At 40.4% G+C, this 16,426-nt stretch overlaps 1 protein-coding gene across 3 annotated transcripts in view; it reads right to left on the bottom strand.

The window, feature by feature from the left end:
- LOC307196783 (uncharacterized protein) overlaps nucleotides 1–11,303 on the bottom strand; it is a 48,830-nt gene extending 37,527 nt beyond the window's left edge. For all 3 annotated transcript variants that reach the window (XM_079942123.1, XM_079942124.1, XM_079942125.1), the window contains exon 1: nucleotides 10,920–11,303. In XM_079942123.1, the coding sequence (XP_079798249.1) occupies nucleotides 10,920–11,207 (288 nt within the window). In that variant the 5' untranslated portion in view covers nucleotides 11,208–11,303. The remainder of the gene's footprint in view (nucleotides 1–10,919) is intronic.
- Between the last annotated feature and the right edge of the window lie 5,123 nt (nucleotides 11,304–16,426).

The raw sequence follows: 16,426 nt of genomic DNA, 5'->3' as shown, positions 1-16,426 counted from the left end.
AAAATCATCTATATCCACAATAAGTATTTAATGGATACACAAAACAAAGAGGTGTAAAATATGATGTCAAAACCAGTAAATTGTAGGGGAGGGGAGTGTAAATTCAGGGTCATTAAAATGCATTTGAAATTAAGAGATCAGCAACTTAAAATGATCACATATACATATAAGTTGCTATATATAAATCTCATGGTAGCCACAAACCAAAAATCTGTAACAGATATATGCACAGAAAAGAAAAAGGAATCCCAACATCAAATATAAAAGATAGTCATCAAATCACAAGGGAAGAGAACAAAAGAAGAAAGGAAACAAAAAAAGAACTACAAAAACAACTCCAAAACAATTGACAATGGCACTAAGAACATACCTATCAATAATTACTTTAAATGTAAATGTACTAAATGCTCCAATAAAAAGACACAGGGTAGCTGAATGGATACAAAAACAAGACCCATATATATATGCTGCCTACAAGAGACTCACTTCACATCTAAAGACAGACATAGACTGAAAGTGAGGGGATGGAAAAAGGTACTCCAAGCAAATGGAAATCAAAAGAAAGCCAGGGTGGCAATACTTATAGCAGCCAAAATAGCCTTTCAAACAAAGACTGTAATAAGAGACAAAGAAAGAATCAATCCAAGAAAATATAACGATTGTAAATATATATGCACCCAACACAGGAGCACCTAAATACATAATGCAAATTATTAACCAACATAAAGAGAGAGATTGACAGTAACACAATAATAGTAGGGGACTTTAACACCCCACTTACATCAATGGACAGATCATCCAGACAGAAAATCAATATGAAAACACTGCCTTAGAGATATAGACCAAATGGAATATATATGAAACATTCCATCCAAAAGCAGCAGAATACACATTCTTTTCAAGTGCACATGAAACATTCTCCAGGATAGATCACATGCTAGGCCACAAGTCTTAGTAAATTTAAGAAAACTTAAATCATATCAAGAACCTTTTTCCAACCACAGTGCTTTTTCCAACCACAAATCAACTACAAGAAAAAACTGCAAAAAACACAAACATGTGGAGGCTAAACAATATACTACTAAACAACCACTGAAGAAATCAAAGAAAAAATTTTAAAATACCTGGAGACAAATGAAAATGAAAATACAACAGTCCAAAATCTGTTCTGAGAGGGAAGTAGTTCTGAGAGGGAAGTTTATAGTTATACAAGCCTACTTCAGGAAACAAGAAAAAACTCAAATAAGCAACTGAACCTTACACATAATGGAACTAGAAAAAGAACAACAAACAAAACCCAACGTTAGTAGAAGGAAAGAAATCATAAAGATCAGAGCAGAAATAAATGAAATAGAGACTTAAAAAAACAATAGAAACGATCAATGAAACTAAGAACTGGTTCTTTGATAAGATAAATAAAATGGATAAACCTTTAGCTAGACTCAGGAAAAAAAGAAAGAGGGCTCAAATCAATAAACTCAGTAATGAAAAAGGAGAAGTTACAACCAACACCACAGAAATGCAAAGGATAAGATTACTACAAACAACTATATGTCAATAAAATGGACAACCCAGAAGAAATGAACAAATTTCTAGAAATGTACAATCTCCCAAGACTCAACCAGGAAGAAATAGAAAACATGAACAGACCAATTACCAGTAATTAAATTGAATAGGTAATTTTTAAAAATCCCAACAAACAGAAGTCCAGGACTAGATGGCTTCACAGGTGAATTCTACCAAATATTTAGAGAAGAGTTAAAACCAAGTCTTCTCAAACTATTCAAAAAAACTGCAGAGGAGGGAACACTTCAAACTCATTCTACAAGGCCAGCATCCTTCTGATACCAAAACCAGACAAAAATATCACACAAAAAGAAAATTACAGGCAATATCACTCATGAACATAAATGCAAAAAATCCTCAACAAAATATCAGTAAACCAAATTCAACAACACACTGATAGGATCATATCCCATGATCAAGTGGGATTTAGCCCAGGGATGCAAGGATGGTTCAATACCCACAAATCAATCAATGTGATACACCACATTAACAAGCTGAAGAATAAAAATCATATGATCATCCCAATAGATATAGAAAAAGCTTTGGACAAAATTAAACATCCATTTATGATAAACACTCTCCACAAAGTGGGCATAGAGGGAACATACCTCAACATGATAAAGGCCATATATAAGCCCACAGCTAACATCATACTCAATGGTGAAAAGCTGACAGCATTTCCTCTAAGATCAGGAGCAAGACGAGAATGCCCACTCTTGCCACTTTTATTCAACATAGTATTGGAAGTCCTAGCCACATGATTAGACAAGAAAAAGAAATAAAATGAATCTAAATTGGAAAGTAAGAAGTACAACTGTCACTGTTTGCAGATGACATGATACTATACATAGAAAATCCTAAAGACACCAGCAAAAAACTACTAGAGCTCATCAATGAATTTGGTAAAGTTGCAGGATACAAAATTAATATACAGAAATCTGTTGCATTGCTATACGCTAACAATGAATGATCAGAAAAGGAAATTAAGAAAAGAATCCCAGGACTTCTCTGGTGGCACAGAGGTTAAGAATCCGCCTGCCAATGCAGGGGACACAGGTTCGATCCCTGGTCCGGGAAGATCCCACATGCCGCAGGGCAACTAAGCCCATGCACCACAACTACTGAGCCTGCACTCTAGAGCCCACGAGTCACAACTACTGAGCCCGTGCACCACAACTACTGAAGCCCATGCACCCTAGAGCCCACATGTCGCAACTACTGAGCCCACGTGCTGCAACTACCGAAGCCCATGCACCTAGAGCCCATGCTCTGCAATAAGAGAAGCCACAGCAGTGAGAAGCCTCTGCACAGCAACAAAGAGTAGCCCCTGCTTGCCGCAACTAGAGAAAGCCTGCGTGCAGCAACGAAGACCCAACACAGCCAAAAATAAATAAAGTTTTTGTAAAAATTTAAAAAAAAAGAATCCCATTTGCCATTGCATTAAAAAGAATAAAATATCTAGGAATAAAATACCTAGGAATAAATCTAACTAAGGAGGTAAAAGACCTGTACTTGGAAAATTATAAGACTCTGATGAAAGAAACTGAAGATGACACAAACAGATGGAAAGATATAACATGTTCATGGGGGGCTTCCCTGGTGGTGCAGCGGTTGAGAGTCCGCCTGCCGATGCAGGGGATACGGGTTCGTGCCCCGGTCCGGGAAGATCCCACATGCCGTGGAGCGGCTAGGCCCGTGAGCCATGGCCGCTGAGCCTGCGCGTCTGGAGCCTGTGCTCTGCAACGGGAGAGGCCACAACAATGAGAGGCCCACGTACCGCAAAAAAAAAAAAAAAAAAAAATTAAACATAACGTGTTCATGGAGTGGAAGAATTAATATCATTAAAATGACCATAGTACCCAAGGCAATCTACAGACTCAGTGCAATCCCTATCAAAATACCAATGGCATTTTTCACAGAACTAGAACAAACAATTCTAAAATTTGTATGGAAACACAAAGACCCTGAATAGCCAAAGCAATCTTGAGAAAGAACAGAGCTGGAGGTATCACAGTCCCTGACCTCAGACTATACTACAAAGCTACAGTAATCAAAATAGTATGGTACTAGCACAAAAACAAACATATAGATCAATGGAACAGAACAGAGCCCAGAAATAAACTCACACACTTCTGGTCAATTAATCTATGACAAAGGAGGCAAGAATATACAATGAGAAAAAAACAGTCTCTTCAGTAAGTGGTACTGGGAAAACTGTACAGCTACATGTAAAAGAATGAAATTAGAACATTTTCTCATACCATATAGAAAAATAAACTCAAAATGGATTAAAGACCTAAACATAAGACCTGAAACCATAAAACTCCTAAAAGCAAACATAGGCAGAACACTCTTTGACATAAATTATAGCACCATTTTTTTTGGATCTGTTTCCTAAGGCAAAGGAAACAAAAGAAAAAATAAGCAAATGGGACTTAATTAAACTTAAAAGCTTTTGCTCAGCAAAGGAAACCAAAGACAAAACAAAAAGACAACCTACTGAATAGGAGAAAATATTTGCAAATGACATGACCAATAATAAGTTAATATCCAAAATATATAAACAGCTCATACAACTCAATTTAAAAAAACCCTGATTAAAACATGGGCAAAAGACTTGAATAGACATTTTCCCAAAGAAGACAGACAGGTGAGCAACAGGCACATGAAAAGACGTTCAACATCACTAATCAGAGAAATGCAAATCAAAGTCACAATGAGATATTGCCTCACACCTATCAGAAAGGCTATGATCAAAAAGACCACAGGTAACAGATGTTGGCAAGGATATGGAGAAAAGGGAACCCTTGTACACTCTTGGTGGGAATGTAAATTGGTGCAGCCACTATAGAAAACAGTATAGAACAGTATAAAGGTCCCTTGAAAAACTAAAAATAGAACTATCATGTGATCTAGCAATTCCATTCCTGGGTATATATCTGAAGAAAACGAAAACACTAATTCAAAAAGATAAATGCGGGCTTCCCTGGTAGCGCAGGGGTTGAGAGTCCGCCTGCCGATGCAGGGGACACGGGTTCGTGCCCCGGTCCAGGAAGATCCCACATGCCGCAGAGCGGCTGGGCCCGTGAGCCACGGCCGCTGAGCCTGCGCGTCCGGAGCCTGTGCTCCGCAATGGGAGAGGCCACAACAGTGAGAGGCCCGCATACTGCTAAAAAAAAAAAAAAAAAAAAAAAAAAAAAAAAAAACACCAAAAGATAAATGCACCCCAGTGTTCATAGCAGCATTGTTTACAATGGCCAAGACATGGAAGCAACCTAAGTGTCCATCAACAGATGAATGGATAAAGAAGATGTGATACACACACATATACACATAATACTACTGGAATACTACTCAGCATAAAAAGGAATAAAATTTTGCCCTTTGTAACAACATGTATGGGCCTGAATAGTATTACGCTTAGTGAAATAAGTCAGAGAAAGACAAATATATGTTAGCACTCATATATGGAATCTAAAAAATAAAACAAACAAATGAATATAACAAAATAGAAAAAGACTCACAGATATAGAGAACTAGTGGTTACCAGAGGGGAGAGAGAAGGAGGCAGGGGCAACATAGGGGTAGGAGATTAAGAGGTACAAACTACTACATACAAAATAAACTACAAGGACATATTGTACAGCACTGGGAATACAGCCAATATTTTATAATAATTAAACTGAGTATAATCTAAAACTCTGAATCACTATGTTGTACACCTGAAACTAATATAATACTGTAAATCAACTATACCTCAATAAAAAGAAAAAAGAGGATGTTTTTCTGTATGTACACTATACCTGAATAAAAAGTTAACACACAGGAACTTCCCAGTGGTCCACTGAGTAAGACTTTGCGCTCCCAATGCAGGGGGCCCAGGTTCGATCCCTGGTCGGGGAACTAGATCCCGCAGCATGCATGCCACAACTAAGAGCCCGCATGCCACAACGAAGATCCATCCCATCCCACAAGCCGCAACTAAGACCTGGCGCAGCCAAAATAAATATAAATAAATATTTTAAAAAGTTAACACACAGATAATGGTTTCAAATTAGATAAATGGAAAAAAAATATTATCAACAGAAATAGGAAGTTTTCAATGCATCTTTTCAAAGATCAATTCATTATGCATAATTTGAACATATCCCAGTTAATTGCTTGGGTATTTGGGATTCTTCCAATAACATATGTGCATTCACTCAATGTGTTTATTGAGTAAGTCTTATGCCTAGTCACTCTTCAACAAATAAAGGTTGGTAGGGGGTATATCCACAGGTTATTGATGAGGTCATACTTTAAATTCTCCCAATGCCTCTAACTACGGTAAATCTTCTGGGCTATGCACTAACATGACTGAGGCTAACATAGCCCCTGGCACGTTTGAGAATATGACTTACAAAGAAATCTGGCTTTCTGGTATAGCTTTCCTAGGTGTAAGTTATAGCAAACCTCTAAGTGATGTCTTCTTGCAATTCTTTCTCCCTTTCATTTTTAAAGCTATATTGGTAATTTCTGTGTAATGTCTCACTTTCCAGTTGTTTAACCTTTCTCTTGGCAGGAGGGAATTGGGTTTTGTTTGTTTAATGAGGAGAGTTGTTAGAAACGCCTGCCTCAGATGTCTTGTATCGTTACATTCAGTTCATGCTAAGATCGTAAGTATTCTGAATCTTAAATTAGGCACCGTCTCAGTCAGAGGTTAGTACTTACATATTTATCATTAGGTTAGTATAAACTAAAGGAAGGGGAAGAAAAGCCCCTCATGGGGCTGAGGTTGGACTATGTTCTCATAGGAGTTCTAAACCATTTTTGGTAACTGTCATTTTCCAAGCATCAAAATGTGTAGAAAGTAAAGGGCCTCAAAATATGGGCTGTCAGTAGTGTGGCGAATTTTGAACATCACCTCATCTCAGATCTCTGTACAGAGGTACCAAGTTGCAATCACAGAAAGGCAGTTTAAAAACTACTTCATTTGAAATCTTTTCTATTAAATGATAAACATTAAGAAGAATAACATAATCTTACATGTCAACAAAACATCACAGTCAGCAGAAAACGCAACTAAGTAGCCAAATAGAACATTTCTATAATGTTTGAGCATTCAATATCTTCCTTGACATTATTTTTTAGTCGGGGCACTCAAGCAGGCAGCAGCCTGTCACTTACAGCCTCTGTCATTTCCCGTTCCAATTCGTTAAACCCTAGGCTTTCCCCAGAAACACACAATCCACATGGAGATTCTTCTGCCAGTCAGAAAAGATCAATTCAAAGGATGCTGAAATTGATATGCAACTCTTGAGTGGGCATGAACGCCATAATAAACTGCTACCTATGCATGGAATTATATTTTCTAGGTTGACAGTGTATGGGCAGAAGCAGCAGGAGCATATGTTTAGATTTTATAGTCGGCACTTATTTCCTATTGACTGGCTTCTCTTTGGCTGCCAAAAAATAGATCAAGTTCAGAAGCTAAAGCCAAGTTGTCAATTCTTTATCTTTGCCTTTCTCTCTAAAAAATACCTAAATTAGTAAGGCAGCGTAGCCAATTTACACACAGAGGCTTGATTAAAAACTTCAATCATTTGCCTCTCTTTCCTTCCCTGTAATACTTAAAATTCTAGGATTTCAAATTCATAAACGCTTCTATAAACACCTCTGATCCAAAAAAAAAAAAAACACATGGCTACTGTATAATGTATGCCCCAATGAAAATAACACCCTAACGCAGAAATGAGTGGGCTCAAAATAATGTAGCTGGAGCTCTCCTCTTAACCATAAGTGAGGCACCTGGGATTGCAAAGGCAACATTTAGCTTTCAGAAGCTTGTTGCTGACAAGAGTGGAAAGAAAGGATCTTACATCTTCTTTTCTTTCCTAGTTCTAAAGCGGTGAGCAAAATGTCTGCTTTTATTGGTTTGAAGTGGCCTAAACCACTGCCAAAAAATGTGCAAAGGAAATTATATATACACATTCTCCTCCTAAAATGCCACCTCCTTTGTGAAGCTGTCTTGATTCCCCATTCACAATGCATACCTTCCTTCTCTACACTCTATCATAATTTATACCTCCATTAATATTTGCAAATTATTTTCTATGTGAGTAATGTGTTTACAGGTCTCCCTCTCCTACTAAACTGTAAACTTCCACAGCTCAGGGACCAAGTCATTATCTCTCTGGTCCCCACAAGGCCAAGCAGAGTGCTTTATAAATGGTAGGTGCAAAATAAATGTTTGATGAATGAATAAATATGGTGGTGTCAGCTTTATGATGACTAGAAGTTTTGATGATGTTAAGAGTAGTTGCTCCCCAAACCTCAATCTCTTTTCTCTGTATTTGGTATCATGATTATGTGCACTGAAGAGAGAGAAAGATTTAGAGATGTCTTCCTGAGAATACATTTTATATTTGATATGTCTATTTTGATAACCCTCGAGTAAACCATCTTTTGGAAAAGATTTCCAGTGTTAAATTAATTCAATGGGGGAAAGTTTCAATGAGTCAGACAAAAGCTATCTCTACTTCCTGTGATGCAGTGTGCTGTCACACACCTCAGAAAAAAAAGTGCAAAATTGTAAAAGCTGAGAGCATGACTCCACAAGACTCTATTAACCAGGTGCTACCTATATAAAATGATCAAGAAGAGGAAAGAAGGAACCCTGAATGGTCTTTAGTTCTCAAAAAGCAAGGGTCTAACTAGAAACTAATGAGTGACAACTGTTTCAGGTACACAGCGTAAAAAGGAAACACACGTGTCTAAAGAGAGAAAGGTCAACTTTAGGCAATGAAAAGTCATCTCAAAAAAGATCCTCCCCCCACCCCCACCCCCCACATTTTCATCTGTTTCACATGTTATTTTACTACTGGATACAGGATTTGGCAAAACTAACAACTGGTTATTTGGAAATTTCTAAACAATGATCACTTTCTCCTACAATGTACATTTTTCCATTCCAAAACACACAAGATACTTTGTTTTGACAGGGACAATTTCCAATCGCTTAGCACTGAAACGCATAAAAGAAAATGGAAAATTGTTTGAATACCATATAGCACTTTTGAGTTTATTAGGCCATTATCCCCAGGGCTGGATTTAATCAAAAGATGAAGAATACAAACTCAAAAGCTTTTAGTTGACAAGAAGTAAGTCTTGGAACTTCCCTGGTGGCGCAGTGGTTAAGAATCAGCCTGCCAAAGCAGGGGACACGGGTTCGAGCCCTGGTCCGGGAAGATCCCACAGGCCACGGAGCAACTCAGCCTGTGCGCCACAACTACTGAAGCCCGCACGCCTAGAGCCCATGCTCCTCAAATGAAGCCACCTCTTCCTTACGGTGTGCAGGCTTCTCTGTAAGAGAAGTCACCGCAATGAGAAGCCTGCACACCGCAACGAAGAGTAGCCCCCGCTCACCACAACTAGAGAAAGCCCATGCTCAGCAACGAAGACCCAAAGCAGCCAAAAAAAAAAAAAAAAAGTCTTGGGCTTGGGATTTTTGTGTTTGAGCTGTAAGTCAGGTTCACAGAAAAGTAATCAGAAACTAGACTGGCTGGAGATAAGAAAGAGCCTTGAAATGAGAGGTGTGATACCATGGGTTCTACCTGTGACTTGGCCTCTCAACAAGCCTGGGGACCTTGAGCAAATTACCTAAACTCTTATCTGTGAAGTTCTTTGATAATTTCTAAAGCCCCTTTTAGCATGATCAATTTTTAATTGTCTAATATTTTTCCTTAAGTCATCAATTAGTTCATTCAACAATATGAATACCTTCAATGAACATAGTAAAGGACAGTTTCTGCCCTCAAAGAGTGGATAAGTCAGTGGGAAAAGTGAAGGCTTCACCCGCAGTTCCTAGGAGCTCATTCATCCATTTTAGTTCTAAACAAAGGTCACAGAGGAGCCCAGAAGGGAATGTGGATGGAAAGGAGTAGGAGAAACCCCACAGAAACTCTTGGGAGGAAGAGAGGGTAATTTATTGTCTCAGTCCACCAAGTTTATTGATTCCTGTGCTGGGCACTGGGGATCCTGGGGTGACCTGAAGAGATCAGGCCTCTAATGAAGTTTACTTGCATTCTAGGTGGTGAAGAAAGAAAAACAGGTTAACAAATAAATGAAATCCAGATTGTGATTAGTTCTAGGAAGAAAACAGAGTGATAATGAGAGAGAATAACTCTGTGTGTGTGTGCATGCGGTGTGGTAGGGGGGTGGACTTCAACATAGGGAAGGCCCTTTGGAGATGGTAGTGGTTAGCTGACTGGGACCTCAAGTGACCACAGCCAGCACACAGGGGCTAGTGGTTCAGCTCGAGGGAAGCAGGAAAATGCCGAGGCTGGAAAGGGCTGGAGCAGACAGATCATCTGCATGGTTGTTTTAAAGAGCAGTTACTTCTGGAAAGTACAGAATTAAAGCAGTACAGATGACCCTTGAACAACACTGGTTTGAATTGCGCGGGTCCACCTACACGTGGATTGTTTTCAATAAATACTACAGTAATGCTACACAATCCACAGCTGGTTTAAATCTTGGATGCCGAACCTCAGATAAGGAGGGCCGGCTACAAATTTACAGGCAGATGTTTGACTGTGCAGACTGCCAGCACCCCCAACCCCCCAGTTGTTCAAGGGTCAGCTGTAGTTCTTGACTAAGGGCCATTTTGTCCCCCAGGGGGCATTTGACAACGTCTGGAGACATTTTGGGTTGTCAAATGATTTGAGGTGGGGAGGGTACTACTACTGAGATTGAGAAAACCTGCACTGAAGGAATTTACTGCCCGAAGTTTGGTTTTAGTCATTAGGTTATAAACTCATGTTTTTACAAACTTGAATCTTTTTTTTGTTTTCCTTTACTGTGGAAACAAAGTAAAAACAGGTTTCAAGTGACCCACTGCTTCATCCACTCTCTCAGGAAACCCCACTGCAGAGGCTCCAGGGGCTCCACAAACCGCTGAGAAGCCCCACAAGATACTAGATATGTAGCTGAACCCGTTGGAAAGGGGCCTGCGGAGACCCACACCCAACTGCTCACTGGGGTTGCCTCTGCGCAGGGGACCAGGTTAGAAGGCAGTGTAAGAGGAGCACATATTCGTGTTTTATTTCCATAATTACCAATGAATATTAAAAATAATGCAAAGTGAGGGTCCATACTGGGAAGAAGTGGAGAGATGCCCTCCCGCGGGCGAAACCTCTGTCCTCTGGGCCTCTACCGCCCTTCTGCGTTGACCCGGTCCCTCCAGGCTCTAGCCTCCCCTCCCACACCCCCCACCCCCCACCCCCCACCCCCGGCGGGCCCTTGGCCCGCATTAACCCCACGGCCCCGCAGGCTCTAACCCAGGCCCCTCTGAAGTCCTCCCCGCCCCCCCTCACCTCGGCGGGCAGGCGTCTCCTCAGGGAGGCTGGCAGCAGGCTGTCCTCGACGTAAGGGTTGCCCAGGCGGAGCAGCCCCGAGCTGAAGGCCCCGTCGGGTCCGTGTGCGGCGCCTCGAGCTCGGTGCGGGTCCCTCAGGCCCGGGAGCGCCCGGCGAACCCTCGGAAGGGCGGGAAACGCCGGAGGAGAGCCTTGGAGCCGGAGGCCTGACGCCAGGTGAGCAGGGAACCACCTCCTCACGGGCGCCAGGAGGCCAGGCGTGGAGGGCGGGGCTTGCTGGGGGCGCATTAGCCGTCGCTCGCCTCTTTTTGCATATTCATGAGACCGAGCGAGGCGGGCCGATCAGGCGAGCAGCAGTAATGAATTATTCATGACGCGTCTCGCCCCGCCCAGGAAGGTCTCGTTGCTTATTCATAAGCCCGAGGGAGAGTTTGAGCCGGAAAAGGCCGTTGAGTCCCTCTCACTGGGAGGTGTCGACCCTCTGAGGTGAGGGCTGTCCAGATGCGAGGCATACGGAGAAAAACGGCGCTTGAGCGTCGTTAGTTCTCTTAGAGTTTGGGGGGGTTTTTTTTCCTCTTAGGTTATTTTTTTCCCTTTACGTTTCTTTTTCCTCGAGGCTTTAAGTTTGATTTGAAAGTATTTCTGTGAGGCCCGAAGTATTCTGAGGAGTAGCGGGAAGGCCGGGGCTGAGGGGAAGGACAAAGAGGAACCCCTAGGTAGCATTCCCCACCCCCCTCCCCAAAGCTTGATGATGAAAAATTTCACATTTACTGGGGGTGGGGGAAGTGGGGTGCGGGGGTGGAAAGAATTGTACTGGGAACACTCACATTCCCACTATCAAGGTAGCTTTTAAATTGAAATGGTGGTGGAAAAGAAGGAATCAGTCCAGGTGAGGACGCAGCAGCGGGCAGTCGGCAGCCAAGCTCTTATTCCGGCCGACACCTGCGTGTTGCAACCAGTCGGATCGGGAGCTTTGTGGGGGAGGGCTATCTATCTTCTAGGTCAGGTTTTCTCCAGCCATTGAGGTGTTCTGTGAGAATCAATGGCTGGCGCACACCAAGAGGTGTGAGTCCCCACGGGATGACCTCAGCTCCTCTTTCGCCTTATCCAGGATTTGCCGTTTAATCTCATGGACTTTAGTTCCCCAAACAGTGCAGGGGAGAGAGTGTCTTGAAACTCAAGATCAACCAATCACCGAAATGTGTTCAATTGTTCAGAGCACTGGACTCGGTGTGCAGTACATCATGTTACTTGGCTGATGAAAATGAAGAAAAAGTACAGTTCTTGCCCATAAAGGAGTTTTAAACTGATTAGGATAATAATCTAATTTCTCCCCCATTGGGCCATAAATCTCTTGAGGTAGGAACAGTATTTTACATCTTTGTAAGCCTACACGAAGACTAGCACGTGGTAGTCGCCCAGTAAATGTTGAATAGAATGAATAATTGAAGTAGCCTGAAGAAGATATTAAAAAACCAAAAGAGCATGAATAAATACCCAGTTAATATAGTGGAAACCATTTACTCTGAGTGAGCACAGAGTAGGGGAATTAACAGGACCAAATGGGATTTGTTAAAATGGAGAATAATAATTTATGGGAGCAAACTCTGTGAAACCTCTGAGTCACAGGGTGACCTTTAGCAAACCATGTTCCCTTACTGGACTTCACTTTCCTCTTCTTTGTACTGATAGTTTTATATTGTACATTTAAATCTATGATCCATTTTGAATTAATATTTGTATATGGTGTGAGATTTAGGTTGAAGGTTTTCAGGGTTTTTTGGTCTATGGATGTCCTGTTGTTCCAGCACTGTTTGTTAAAAAGACTATCCTTCCTCCACTGAATTGACTTTTCTTTAAAATGAAAGGATTGGATTAGTTTTAGAGGATGTCTCCTCCCCCTTCCAACTCTGATTTAAGCCCATTTATGTTGACAGGTACTTCCTTTGAGTAAAGCCATCTCCTTCATACCATACACATGTATGGAAGGTCATCTAGCTGCATTTTAGAATCTAGCTGTTGGACATTATACATTTGACAGAAAAGGGATTTTCTTGTTTTAAAAAAATGGTTTTGGAAGATTGGGAAAGATGGGTGAAAAGTATTAGGAAATCAACTATTATTGTCTTTGGGCAAATGTAATGAAACTTTTTTGTGTGTGTCACTCAGAATGCCTCCTACACCCCCCCCCCAAAAAAAAGTGGCTTAGGCCTTCAGAAACTAAACAACAGCTGGTTAATTTTTATCTGAATCTTGGATTCACACATAAAAGGGTAAAAGAGTAATTGTGCCACCATTTTAAATAGGGCAATTGTGATGTAGGTCAAGAAGTAAGCCCAGAGTGAGTCTTATCTGAGAAAACACAGAAATTTTGTTTTTCTGGGCTTCCCTGGTGGCGCAGTGGTTGAGAGTCCGCCTGCCGATGCAGGGGACACGGGTTCGTGCCCCGGTCCGAGAGGATCCCACATGCCGTGGAGCGGCTGGGCCCGTGAGCCACGGCCGCTGAGCCGGTGTGTCCGGAGCCTGTGCTCCACAATGGGAGAGGCCACAACAGTGAGAGGCCCGCTTACCGCAAAAAAAAAAAAAAAAAAGAAATTTTGTTTTTCTCAAGATCATAATCCTTGTCACAGAGTAGACATATCAAGCATAAGAGTGAATGTATTGATGCCCTGTGAAGTTTCGGATGTTTGTGGATCCAATATACAAGCAAATATATAAGTCAAAGACATTTGGAAGTTAAAGTTCTGTTCTCAAAACCCATAGTTATGAAATATCTCTTAAGTTTTAGATAATGAGTTAGAACAAGGTGATAAAAAAATATCAGAGTAATTCTCTGAGAGTACATGATCTGTAGAGTCATACCTCCTGGGGCTGTCAGCTTGTGAGCTTTCAAAATTAAGCAGAGTTTGTACTTGAATAGGAGACCTCCACAAAACACCTGCTCAAAGGGAAAAAGACAGTAGCAACAGAATAGTTAGAGGTTGAAAGGAGCCTGGCTATTTAAAATAATTATTTAGATCTTTTTTGCCTTTCTGAAGCCAGTTTATTTCAGGACACCAAAAAGAGACCCTACCATGTTTAGAAATAAGCAAGCAAGCCCAACAACTAAGAAGGTGCTGGTAATGCAGTATTTTAGATGGAATGAAAGCAAGGGAAATTTCATTACAGAGTCATTATAGAAAAACTCCTAAATTGTGAGTCAAATTTTCTTGATTTTTATTCTCAGTTCTGATTGACCTTGAGTAAGTCAATTGACTTCTCTGGACCTTGATTTTCTCATCTAGAAAATTAGATGTTTGGACTAGATGACATTTAAAGTTCCTTCTACTTCTAAAATTCTGTAATTCTATTCTAGACCCTTACTTTTTCCTTGTTCATGTAGTACTTCTCTATTGATTCAGCAGATATTTTTTGAGCACCTACCTACTTTATTCCAGTACTGTCATGGTGCTAAGGATTCAAGAATGAGCTAAACTAGACACAAAAGTTTATATATGATTCCATTTATATCAAATGTCTGGAATAAGCAAATCCATAGAGATGAAAAGTAGATTAATGGTTGCAAGGAGTCAGGCGAGGGGAAAATGAGGTGTGATTGCTAGTGGGTATGGAGTTTCTTTTAACGTAATGAAAATCTTCTGAAATTAGATGGTAGTGATGGTTGCAAAACTTCATGAATATACTAAAACCAACTGAATTGTACCTTAAAAAAAAAACTTAAAAAATATAGAATGAACTAGGCAGATACAACTTTGCCCTCACATTATCTCACAGCAGGGTGGGGTGGATACATAAATGCAATGATATCGAATATATTACAATGGGCACATAACCCAGACTTGGTGGTGAACCAGGGAATAATTCCTCGAGAAACTTATACTAAGCCATGTCTAGAAGATGAGTAGGAATTGGAAAGGGAGGAGGATGTTTCAGGCAGAAGGAACATTACAAAAGCCTGAAAGCTAGAGAGAATATAGGTTAATTAAAGTAGATAAGAGTAGCTGATGCATAAAAGTGTAAGGGAAAATGGTTAGAGATGTGGCTAAAGAGGCATGAGCCAGATCTTGAGGCTATGGTAAGGAGTTTGGATTTCATCCTGAGGACAGTGGGGAGCCACTGAAGTATTTCAGTTGAGGAAGTTACATAGTCAAGTTTGTACTCTAAAAAGAATACTCTGGCTGCAATACAAAGAACAGACTGGAGAAGGGTAAGACCAGTGACAGGCAGACTGGTGGTTGAAGAAATCCAGTCAAAAGATGAGGCTGATCTGATCTGAAGCATAGATGACAACAATGTGTATAAAGTGAGGAGTGGACACTTGAGAAAGGAGAATGGATGTGGGAATGAGGGAGGGAACAGGGTTGAGTCATAGTTTTTAGGCTTGAGCATCTAGGTATTTGATGTTGTCATTCACTTAGCTAAGGTACAGACATAGGTTTCGGGCAAAAGAATTCACATTTGGGTATGCTGGGAACATCAAATTGGAACTGGCTCATAGAGGTATAGATCTGCAACTCCCCAGTGAAACCTAGGTTGGGGGAATACATCTAAGAGTCGTTAGAATAGAAATATAATTGAAACAAGAAAGTATTTGTTCATCCAGGGAGTGTGTTTAGAAGTTAAAAAAAGAAAAAAAAGCTCCTAGGACAGAGCCCTTGAAGAACACCAAAAGCTAAGAAAGGGTCAGGTTACACTCAGAAATGAAGGTTATAATCTGAAGTCAACAAAAGGTACCTTGGAATCATTAAGGACCAAAGGACTATTAGGTGGTTTCAGCCTCATGTAAAATCTTGTAAAAGAGTGTCCCCTAGTGCTGCTCTGAAGAAATAATTTGAGAGAAATTATTACCTGTTTATAATCTCTATCACCACCTTGTGGCAGTGTCCTTAAATAATTCTGCCCTCTTTTATTTGCAAAATCTTCCAGAATCTTGCATTAATTTGTACACAAAAACAAGTCACAGGCTATCCTGAGTGATCCAGAATGGAATTTCTTTAAGTGGGTTATCTACAGATATTTTGGTCAGAACTCCATAAAACCTTGACAAGAAACTACAATATAAATTAAGTCCTTTGAAAAGAAAAAGGGAAATTTACTTCTTTTTTATGTTAGTGAAGCAACAGAATTGAAAACTATGTATTTTAAATATTAATACTTTTTATTGTGGCAAAATGTACATTACATAAAATTCATCATCTCAGCCATTCTTAAGTGTATAATTCAGTGGCACTAAGTGCATTCACAGTGTTGTACAACCATCACCACTACCCATTTCTAAAAATTTTTCATCATCCTGAACAGAAACTCTGTACTCATTGAACTCCCCATTCTTTCTACCCTCCAGCCCCTGGTGACTTCTATTCTATTCTCTGTTGCTATGAATTTGACTACTTTAGGTATCTCTACCTCATATAAGTGGAATCGTGCAATATGTGTCCTTTTGTGTCTGGTTTATTTCACTTAACATAATGTTTTCAAGTTTATCCGTGTTGCAACATGTATCAGAA

This window comes from Stenella coeruleoalba, assembly GCF_951394435.1.
Source record: "Stenella coeruleoalba genome assembly, chromosome: 14".
NCBI lineage: Eukaryota > Metazoa > Chordata > Mammalia > Artiodactyla > Delphinidae > Stenella > Stenella coeruleoalba.
The sequence above is the reverse complement of the archived record's forward strand: the minus strand, read 5'-3'. Positions and strand labels throughout refer to the sequence as shown.